Source organism: Anguilla rostrata, chromosome 5 (genome assembly GCF_018555375.3).
Source record: "Anguilla rostrata isolate EN2019 chromosome 5, ASM1855537v3, whole genome shotgun sequence".
NCBI classification, from domain to species: Eukaryota; Metazoa; Chordata; class Actinopteri; order Anguilliformes; family Anguillidae; genus Anguilla; species Anguilla rostrata.
The window spans coordinates 26,022,945-26,034,170 of NC_057937.1; the positions used below are offsets into that span (position 1 = coordinate 26,022,945).

General features: G+C 40.4%; 1 protein-coding gene and 1 pseudogene across 1 annotated transcript in view; both read left to right on the forward strand.

The window, feature by feature from the left end:
* Positions 1-2,097, forward strand: part of psmc3 (proteasome 26S subunit, ATPase 3) — a 75,959-nt gene extending 73,862 nt beyond the window's left edge. The window contains exons 11-12 of the mRNA XM_064335678.1: positions 1,128-1,209; positions 1,612-2,097. Of these exons, the coding sequence (XP_064191748.1) occupies positions 1,128-1,209; positions 1,612-1,722 (193 nt within the window). The 3' untranslated portion in view covers positions 1,723-2,097. The remainder of the gene's footprint in view (positions 1-1,127; positions 1,210-1,611) is intronic.
* Positions 2,098-2,251: 154 nt separating this feature from the next.
* On the forward strand, positions 2,252-9,923 carry LOC135255005 (putative nuclease HARBI1; annotated as a pseudogene).
* The last annotated feature ends 1,303 nt before the right edge of the window (positions 9,924-11,226 follow it).

Consider the following 11,226-nt stretch of genomic DNA (forward strand, 5'->3'; position numbering starts at 1 on the left):
TCATTTTTAAACTTTGATGCGCCAGTCCAGAAGAGACGTACATCATTCTGGTTGGATTCACCACTAGCTTATAAAGCTTACTGTTTGTATAGTAACTTAGCTAACTAACTATCTTGCTTCTTGTATTCATTGGATGGCTGCCAACATAGTTATATCATGGCTTACACAGGCAAGTTGTGCCTGATTTAACCCATTATAAATTAAGATATCAGTTCTTGAACAATTATAGTTAACTCGCTAGTTAGCTAGCTAGCTGAGTGCAGTTTTTAAATGCAGAATGCATTTGGTATTGTACATGTTGCTTACTTTAGGATGTAGACAAGACAAAGGGTTGCAATTCTGCAACTCATGAACTTTTCTCATTTTATTTCAAAATTTTCCTGGCAAAAGAGTGAACACCAGCATTTGTGTTAATCAGCAGGTTGACTACTGATTTCATTTTTATTTGGCTAATTAGAAAAGTAATAAAAGCAACCAACTTGAGATTTTTACTGATGCAACAGCCCCAGTGAAGTGGATTTCTCATACTTTGCTAAAAATGATAAAAGAACCAAACCAGTGATAAAATGCAGTGTCAAATCTATATGTATATGTATAACTATGTAATTATTTTCAATAAGTTATGGGTATGTGTTTAGAATTTATACTTTGGTTCTTGGTTGCCACAGTTAACTTGCGCTTGTGTTTTGCTCACCGTATCTTTACACGCCGGTCTGGGAATGTTGTTGACACAATTGCTTATATTAATCAGGTGAATGCATTAAGCTGACTGTCCTAGGACTGTCTGCTAAATGAAGGTACTGTAGTTAGCTAATGTTAGCTGTGACGTAACTTAGGTGGGCAGATGTTCCCTTTTATATTTTTAAGTGATTGGGTTGTAGCAATTTTTATAACAATTGGATTATAGCTCATAATATGATAAAATAGGTAGCTGCAATCAAGTAATTGTCCCCCACCCAATGAAATCGGAAGTGGCGACACTATATCCTTGTGTTACTTTTTTTGTTTGCTTTGTTTCCCTCTTTGTGCCCCCATCCCCTTTAAAAAATGTTTATGCAGTTGTCTCAAGCTGAAATTGTATGAATGCAGCCAGTGTTGTCTAAGTGTCTTCAACATTGTACTTTCAGTCTCGACGTTAACTATGAGGAGCTGGCTCGGTGCACAGATGACTTCAATGGTGCCCAGTGCAAGGCTGTATGCGTGGAGGCAGTGAGTCTTATTTTTTCCCCCAATGACATTCTTTTGTCACATAATTTCATGACATTTTTTTTCTTGTTTTTGAAGAATTCTGTATAGATGTAATTTCATTTCTGATGGTAAAGTGTGCTGGAGGGTTTTTAGCACATTTATGAGAGATCTAATTTAGGTTTATTTCATAAGATCCACATGTGGGAAAATAAATTGTAAAATGCAAGGTTAAGGTGATTAGATCACTCCACACCTAGCGTCAGTTCTTTATCAACATGTTTCAACACACACAGAGATATATTTTGTTCCTTTGCCAATACCAGTACTACAGATTGAACAGTATTTTTTGTGGAGGATTTACTACTTTGTGGAATAGGTGAATGAAAATTATGTAAACCCCCCCCCCCCTCCTCTACTCCCCAGGGTATGATTGCACTGCGTAGGGGGGCAACAGAGCTAAACCATGAAGATTACATGGAGGGCATCCTGGAGGTGCAGGCCAAGAAGAAGGCTAACCTACAGTACTATGCCTGAGAGGTTGATTGTGGGACATCAAAACTAGGGGGCACTGTGGGCATGTGTGGCATTTTAGTCCTTGATGGTTTAAATGAGGTTTCTTGGACCTCTCTTTCTCAGTGGAGTGATTACATTCCTTTAATAGTACCCTTATTAGAACCAATTTCACTGTTGTGCTGTGGTGTGGAGTGTTTTCAGTTGGCATACAATAACCTTACTCGATATGAGGGTTTTAGGTTCATGAAGCCTCATTTTTCCATCCTTACTTTCAGTATGTAACATTTCAAGGACTGGGGTTATTAACAGGAGTGAAGAGTACCTGTATTATGTTCTTTGTATCAATTCTTTCATCTCATAATCCCAAGAATTAAAAGATTTTTTTGAATGAATGAATGAATGACTTGTGTACACTTCTTAATGGCCAGTTTGGTCCCTTCACATGCAGGTAAATGCCCATATATAGTGCTGGACAGAGTCTGTTTTCCAGAGTGAGAAAGATGAGAGATTCTTCAGGAAAATGAAGGCAAAGAAAATGTGACCCCCTTATTTTAAATGCTGTGATAAATTGAGTGCATGCTGCATTTATGGAATTTGCGCTTCAGCCACTAGGACAAATTTCGTTGTGTGGTCAAATTTGAGAATTTTACTAAAAGGATTGTCAAACATTTTAATCTTTCATGTCATAAAGTATAAATTTTGTATTTTATCTATGCCATAAAATTCTGTTTTTGCCAGACTAGGAGTAAGTTTGGTATCACCTGCCATTTTTTTCCCCCCCAACATTTTCTTTTTTTATTGCCAACATGATGTCAGGTAGAGCATCATATCTCAAGAAATTTGTGGAACTGACATTTTCAGATCTCTATTCCTCACCAGCTTAAGCTTCTCCCTGCTATTAGTGCTGAAAAGGTTAGTCTTAAGTCTAAAATGCTACATCTGTGACTAAGAGACATGCTGCAGTACATTAATCCTAGTTGTTGTATGTATATCCCATCAACAGGAAGACTTGGATAGACTAACAGGTGCTTAGAACCCAGGAATTTCTGCCTGCAGCTACATTTTCTATTTTTGAGACACTGTTTATTTGTGAGGGATAATCACCATGCGTATCCCCGCCACTTTTCTGCACATTGCATAAATTTGCCAACCATTGTTTGCACGTCCTGTATCTGGCATTGCTGCAGGCCGCTGCTACACAAACACTTTCAACCATTATTATTACAAATATATCAAATAGGCAGGATCAATAACAGCAGACTGCATTTAAACACGTTCACAGGTAAATATTCTGTAAAATACAGTTCACGTGAAAAATATGTAGTAATGATTGTAAAAATGGTTTGAATCTGCAACCCGTTTGAACAGTTAAAGGTATACTATGCAGAATTTTTTAGCCTTGCTGTGGTCCTCCGTCTTCAACCCTGCCCTCTCACCCCGAGTACCTGACTTCAGCTATCTAGCTACCTAACGTACTAGACTTACTGGTTCAACAGAATGCTTTTGTGAACTTCAGCTGTCGTCATTGAGGAAAAGCAATTCCAGGGTTGTCTCTGGTTTTTTAACGAGCTCTGTCAGCTTGTCATTTTGCTTCACTGTACTTGTACTTCTTCACCTCCACCTCTGCCGAAACCTGATCCCACCCCACAGTCTCTGTGTCCACACACTCTCCTCCCTTCACAGAAATGCTGCAGGCACAGAAATGTCTCTAACACATTTTAGAGGAAGTAATACAGGCAGAGGAGCACGGATTTGGCAAACGTGTGTGTAGCGATTGTAGTCTGCTAGTTTGCTAGTGAAGCAAAGGAAATGTGCGGTAAAGCTAAGGTCTCGTTGCAGGTTACCGTAACGATACTCTGATGACACAACCCCCAGGTTCAAAAACAACTAAGTTGCCCTTGGTTAGGGGCGATTTTTCCTTTATCTGACTGTGTTTGCCCATGAAATGTATGGACAAGGGGGAGGCCTGGGTTCAAGTTCTACCGTGGAATCAGGCAAATCTCTTAATTTGTTGATTACATGTGCAAAGACGGAGACTGCCAGTGCATCATAGATATGACAACATGGTTATTTTAGAATATTTTCAACATAAAAATTCTGCATCGTGTCCCTTCAACACATTGTTTATGAATATACTGTATAACCAAATGGAATGTGCATCTTCCAGTTGCCGAGTTACATTACATTACAGGCATTTAGCAGACGCTCTTATCCAGAGCGACGTACAACAAGTGCATTAGTTCAAGGTGCAGAGGTGCAGAAAAACACACTAGAGTGAAGATTGTAGTGCCAGAAGTGACCACAGATCAGGACTCCAACCCTGTAGGGTAACCTGTTCAGCAAACAAACAAACAGTCCTGTAAAGTACAAAACTAGCACTGAAATCACATTTGCCTAATCAGAATCAGACAAAACAATCCTGCCAAATACAAAACTAACATGATCGCATTAGCCTAACTAGGTACATTGAGGTAAACTAGAGGCTAGGGAGGGGTGGGGAGAGGTGCAGCCTGAAGAGATGAGTTCTTAGTCTGCACTTGAAGGTAATTAGATTCTCTGCTGTTCTGACCGCCACGGGAAGGTCATTCCACCAGCTAGGGGCCAGGACAGACAGCAGATGCGAACGGGAAGTACAGACACGAAGAGGGGGAGGTGCCAAGCGTCCAGAGGTGGCAGAACGGAGAGGTCTGGCTGGTGTGTAGGGTCTGATGATCCACTGGATGTATCCTGGTGCTGACCCCATAGCTGCCTGGTATTTAAGCACCAAAGTCTTAAATTTGATGCAAGCCATAACAGGCAGCCAGTGGAGGTCAGTGAGCAGGGGGGTGACATGGGAATGTCTGGGGAGGTTGTAGACCAGGCGAGCTGCGGCATTCTGGATGAGCTGCAGGGGTCTGATGGCGGAGTTAGAGGACATACCAGCAAACTCCTGTACTACAGCCATAACACTCTTTCGTACTGTGAAAATAGATAAGGGCTTAACATTTGTCTAAACTCTGAGAAGGACTCACTCTTGTTGTGTTAAATTTCTTCTTTTTTTTTGTTTTTTGGAAAACATTTTTGAATGAAAAATGCGTTGGTTAAACAAAAACAGAGCGAGTCAAATATATAAACATAAATATAGATACAATCACTGATTATGTACATATGTAGGAGAATGGGCAAAAGAATAAGGGGATGTGCACCATAATAATAAAGAAGGGACATGCTACGTCTCACTTCTGCCTTCTTAGAATCAACTATGAAAATAAATAAAATTGTGGAATGTGGTGGAATTTCGAGAATGAAGAAAACCCCTTGGTTGTTGTTCGTACATTGTATATAAAATTTTGGTCCTCATAAAGAAGACTATCTTAAAAGTCGAATACAGTATATATATTGTTTGTATGAAAGTGGTGCAGTCAAGGTTTCTAGTTGATATGTGTCTTCTGTTTGCTGTGTAGACTTTTAAATTGTCTTATTTACATTACTTTGGGTTTTATTAAACAGATTAATGAAAAATTGAAAAGAAAATATTGGAATATTTTGTATTTATTGCATTTTTATATTTATTTTGTTCAAGCAATTCATTTAACAACCAACAGAAATGACAAATAATATATAACATGGAACAGTTGTATCCTGTCTTGCACCAAGTGGCAAATCTACTTCAGTCACTGTATTGTACTAGTGAGGTGTCTTGCATCTGAGATGACAATTTGAATCTCAGCTGTACCACAATATCCATCTGTGGTCTTGAGTCCTTGGGAACAAAATTGGCCCCTTCCCTGGGGTGGGTATTCTGTAGCACTTTAAGTATTTGAAAATACTTTAAATAAAAAAAGCATTATTATTTGGAAATACTTCAAGCACATTACAAACAGCATTTTAAATGTGAATACTGTTTAACTGTATTTAAACTGTATTTTATGCAGACTTAAGTGACTTTTCAATACTCTGCTTAAATACCCGCTCTGGGATTTAATTGGAAATTGAAGACATCTTCAAAAATTGATTGGGAATTCAACAAAATTTCGTTTCTAGACTCTTTAGTGAAGCCTCTGGAAACTTCACGAATGCTCAAGGGAGTGGAATGACTGCCACAAACCAATCAAAATACCAAAAAATTTGCAGAAATACTCCATGTCATTTCCCGTGTCTAAGAACCTTGTGAAAAGCATATTTTCCCCCTCATCATGGGAGTGTGGGAGTGCATGCTTTAATTCCATAAATCGTCTCCGGGGAACTCCAAACTAATTCTGAGCCACAGCACCGTTAGAGTTTGGAAAGTACCAGGGTCTGACCAGGTCAATTATTAATGAATACCTTTTCCATCAATCAGGGAAGATCCGATCTTTAGGAGATTCCCTTCGGGGAGTCTGATCCTAAAGCAGTCTTCAGAGGCGCTGAGGCTCTCGGCCCCCAGGTGCCTCTGGAGGCAAAGCCTCGTTCAGACAAAGGAACCTGGAGGTGGTGGAGGCGGTGCGGGGCTACGTCATCTCCACGGAAGGTGACCCTGGGAACGGCAAACTGGTGCTGAGCCAATGCACCATGGAGTTTGGCAAGTACCAGGGTCAGATCTTCCGGTGGCTTTTGAGGAATGACATGGGCTACGGCATTCACTTGGTGCATTGGCACCAGAGGGAGTGGGAGACCAACGTGTCCAAGGGGCCTCAAATGGCCAACAAGGATGCTCTCACCCGTTACGCCTGCGCCTACCCTGATTCGTGGAGTTAGTCAGGTTGCACAAGGCGCAGGAGGAAGCGCGGTACCTGGCCAGCCATCCCGGCCAGGAGCGAGCAAACCTTGTTGGCTTTGGAAAACACAAATTGGACATGCTGAGGGACCTCTACGAGTTAAAGGCAAAGAGCAAGATCACGTAAGTGCCATAAAATATTGTTTTCGATAACAGGCGCTCTTATTGCAATTTTGCAGAGAATGTAACTGATTGATAAAATCTTTCAGCTACGTAAAGTGGTTTCATAGGAAGACACCCCAGCGTGGGACTTCTGCCATCTCTGCGTTTTTAGGCAGCTGTTCGCTGTCCCCAGGGGGACTACAGGCAAAGGTCAAGCAGATGTTGACCGCTAGACCTGCACTTTCAGACAATCTTCTGTTCGGTTTTGTTTTCTAACCTGCCACTAACCGATCATATCGCAGCATTTCCCAAGTTCTACGTAGGCCTAAGTTGCTATGAATGGCCTTTCTGCTTGCTGCCACCTTTCGGAAACATTTTACTCTCATTACATGAAAAAAACAAGTGGAAAAAAGCCACAGAAACATATCAGATCTCACACAGGGCACCACTCTCTTGTCCTGGATACAGGATCAGGATTTAGAGTCGGAACAAGGACCAAAATACAGAGTCAAACATTGGAAAAATATTAGTCAGACCTCAGGTAGGGCACAAAAATATGGAACGCTTCACGATCAGGCACCCTTCTGAGTATTCATGGTCACCTTACATGGTTTTTAAAATATAAAAATGACATTACATGGTATTAAAAACTGTTAGAAAAAAACAAAAACACTGCACATACAGGACATGATATTAAAAACCTTAAAAAAGATTTTTAAAAACTGCACATACAGGACATGGTATTTAAATAAATAAAAAAACACTTGATGACTAATTACCCATGAGTGCCATGGGGGAAGCTATTTCCTTTTTATGTGAAAATTTATGTGAAGAGGTGAGTTTTTAGATGTTTCTGAAAAGTGGAGAGTCTCAGCGTTATGGATGTGGGGAGGGAGTGAGTTCCAGAGTTTGGGTGCTGCACAGGAGAAACCCCAATCTCCAAGGCCCAGTATTTCAAAACATTTAATCTAGATCAGAATGATCCGGATAGGATCTCAAAATTGGGTATTTCAAACCAGGAGATGTGATCCTGATCCTACAAAATTGGGATATGGATTTGGTAATCCAATCCTACCCAGAATCCAGATCAAATGTTGTTTTTGGGTATTTCAAAACTCTAAGGTGGAGATTAGGATAGTTTTAATGCTATAAATCAGGATAATCCTGATCCCACTGGAAGCGTGGATCCAGCATGGATTCAAGGTGGATGTAGAGACATGTAGGACACATGGCACATATTTAATCATTCTTTTATTCAATGCTTGCATATTAAAGTAACTCAGACAATTCCAAAACAATGACCATCCTAAATTAAATAATTAACCAATAAAATATTTTCAATTAGAACACCAAAAAATCTCCAAGGCCAAGCTGTTAGAAAAATGGGTAGGTGCAAGAACAAGAATGTCACATTTCTTCCTCCAAAAGTGCAATGCCAGCATCTTTCAGCCTCTCTTCTAAGAGGCGAATGCAAAGTTTTATTTCCCTCTGTTGAAGCAAGGTCAGTTTAATCTGCTCCTCCGCTAGAGAGATCTGTTTCTCTGCTCTCTCAGTTTCTTTCCTCACCAGATCCCCATAGCCATCTTGACTCTTGGGGTCTTTTTCCAGACGTCGCCTCTTATGGGGCGGTTCTACCTCTGAAGAGTGAGGGTCCTCTTCCTGTTGTTTGTCGCTGGTCAGGGGGTCTTCAGGCTCTGCCTCAACAGTGAGGATAACAGATTGCTCTCCCAACTCATTAGCCGTCTTTGAGTCTGGAGTTTCAGTCTCAGTCCCACACAGTCCAGACTCACCACCTTGTGAGACTGACTGAATGCTATATAGAGCCTGGGATCTTTCTCCACCAATGATGTCTAGAATGACATCAGTGAACTCACTCCACTTAAATGGTTTGTTGCCTGTTTAGGGGTTTTGAGACTCACTGTGGTCTTTTGTGGCCTTCTTTTTTAAATTCTTCCAGCGCAGTTTTACCTGTTCCAGGGTTCTTTATTGACCAGTCCCTGTGGCATTTACACTCTTGGTGATGTCAGTTGTTTCATCTTGGCTGTTACTGAGGTGCTAAGTTTAGCCATTATATTGGCATAATTTGCCCTTATACCTTCTAGCAAGGCATGTGTTTCAGCAAGGGTGAAATTGCTTCCCTTTGAAGTACTTGCTGAAGTACTTGCTGGCATGTCCATTTTCTCTTTCTGTCTGTCTCTCCTGCAAAGCCCACCTGTATTAAAGACACACACTTAAATGAGCTCAGGTGTGAACTGGGAAGTTAATTGTGGAGTCTTGAAAGCAGTTGTTCTAACGAGGGACCATTCCAACACAATGACATCCATTGTTCACCGTCTACAATGGCAAAAGAGAAAATATAGCCAAAGGGTGCACATTGCACGCCCAAAACAACTTCAGGAGTTTACAAATGAACTGTATGCAAGATTCAGATTTGGTGCAGCTGACATTCATTCATTGCCAGTCTACTTCAACCACGACTGGAACACACTACTAATAGGAGTTATGCATTGACTGTGGAGGAACAGGTACTTATTGCTTTGCGCTTCTACGCATGTAGATCATTCTACCAAGTCATTGGAGATGATGTGTGTGTGTCCAGAAATCCACTGTCAGCTCCGTAGTACACAGAGTGTCTTCTGTGCCAGCCTTGTCAACCAGTTTGTAAAATTTCCAACAAATCCAGAACAAACTAAGCAGATCAAGCTCAAGTTTTATGAAATGGGGAAATGCCAAATACTGTTGGGGTGATAGACTGCACTCATGTCCACAGCCAAGCACCCCATAAGAGGGAATGGGAGTTTGTGAACAGGAAAGAACGGCACAGCATCTATGTGCAACTTGTGGGAAATGCAGAATCTCATCATAACCAACTGTGTTGTGAAATGGCCAGGGTCAGTCCATGACGCAAGGATCTTGAGGGAGAGCCATATTTTCAGAAACCTCCAACAAAATCCCCCAGATGGTATCATATTGGGTGACAGTGCATACCCACTCTTACCATGGCAAACAATGATGTAGAGGAGAGATTTGACTGCGCTCATGGAAGAACTAGGAGCACAATTGAATGCTTAAATGGGGTGTTGAAAAGGCGCTTTGCATGTCTGAATTACCTACGTGTAGATCCACAGCAAGCATGCAACATCATTCTCGCCTGCATTGTGCTTCATAACATCACTGAAGAAAGCAAGGTTCCTCACTGTGATGGAACAGGTCATCATTCACAGCCCCAAGTAGATGGCCCTGACCTACCACTGGCAGCACTGCAACCAGATGGACCAGCTGGACGATCAATGAGAGATGCTATAGTCAACCACTATTTTACTTAGGGACTTTTGATTAATAAAAACAGTAGTGTGCTGACAAACCAATTTTGTGTTTGACTTTTTTTTTAATCCAGTGAGATATTTAATTATTATTATTATTATTATTATTATTATTATTATTAATAATAATAATAATAATAATAATAATAATAATAATAATAATAATAATAATAATACATGACATTTATATAGCACTTTTCATAAACCCAAAGTGCTTCACAGAGGAAATTAGAAAATGTACATTTTCTGAAGAAAATGTGTGTGCTTGCTGAAAGCTTGTGTTTAACCTCTTGGCGCAAAGCCCCTAGTGGTCGGCACGCCGGCGTGGCAAGATTACTAAACTCAGACATTCGGTGCTACTGCAACCAAAGTATGAGTTAAAAACAGAAACGCGTTGTTTTAGTTTCATTAGTAGACGATACACGACAACTATGCCGAATACGGAGTTTCGCAGTGCCACCATTGTCGCTCTGGTCGTTCATTTAACACGCACCCCCTCCCTGCAGTCTCATCTAGAAAACACCCCTCACCCTTGAGATAATGGACAATATTGTCTGGGCATTCATAAAAATATTATTTCACCACTAAAAAATCATATTCCGTCATAGCAAGATAAAGATAAACCTGACAATAGCCCTAAGATATGCCTATACAACAGTGAAAACGCTGCTCACTGAATAACAAAATAAACAAGAAAAGGTTTTTTAAAATGATACCATGTCATTCTACAGTCAATATCTGGGACTAACTATTGAATAAATATACAACCTTACTGTTGGTTTTACGTGTAGAGATGTCCCTTTTGGACTGCGTGGTCATGTATTGTCTTGGACAATCTGTTTGGGAAATATACGCACATTTGTGACGCCTGGGTATCTTCCAAAATAACTGTGCATAATACCACACCTGTTGTTTACAGCGTCGTCGCCCCTTTTTACTACAGTCTGGCTTGACTGACAATTCATTTATTCAGTAGGTGAGAGTATAAGCTGTCTAACGATGTATAACATGTCTAATTCTGCTTTTGGAATAGCGTTTTATAGGTCAGCGTAACAGAAAATATTCTTAGCATCGCATTCACTTACGCATTCACTCTGAGAGACGCTGCACCTAACGAAACGTGGTCAACGATATTTTGTAATACTATTATTATTGAGGACTTCTGGACATAGCTAAGCCATATGTTTGCTGATAGACCTAGCTGACATCGTTTTCTGGAGCAAAACAGAAGCGAATAGAACAGTATCATTGATACTGTCTCTGTCTCCATCTACTGAACATAGATGAGATTTCATCATTGCTATGTACGTATTACTGCTCAAAATATTTCGGTTATATACGTTATTTTTGAAATTGAGTATCTTT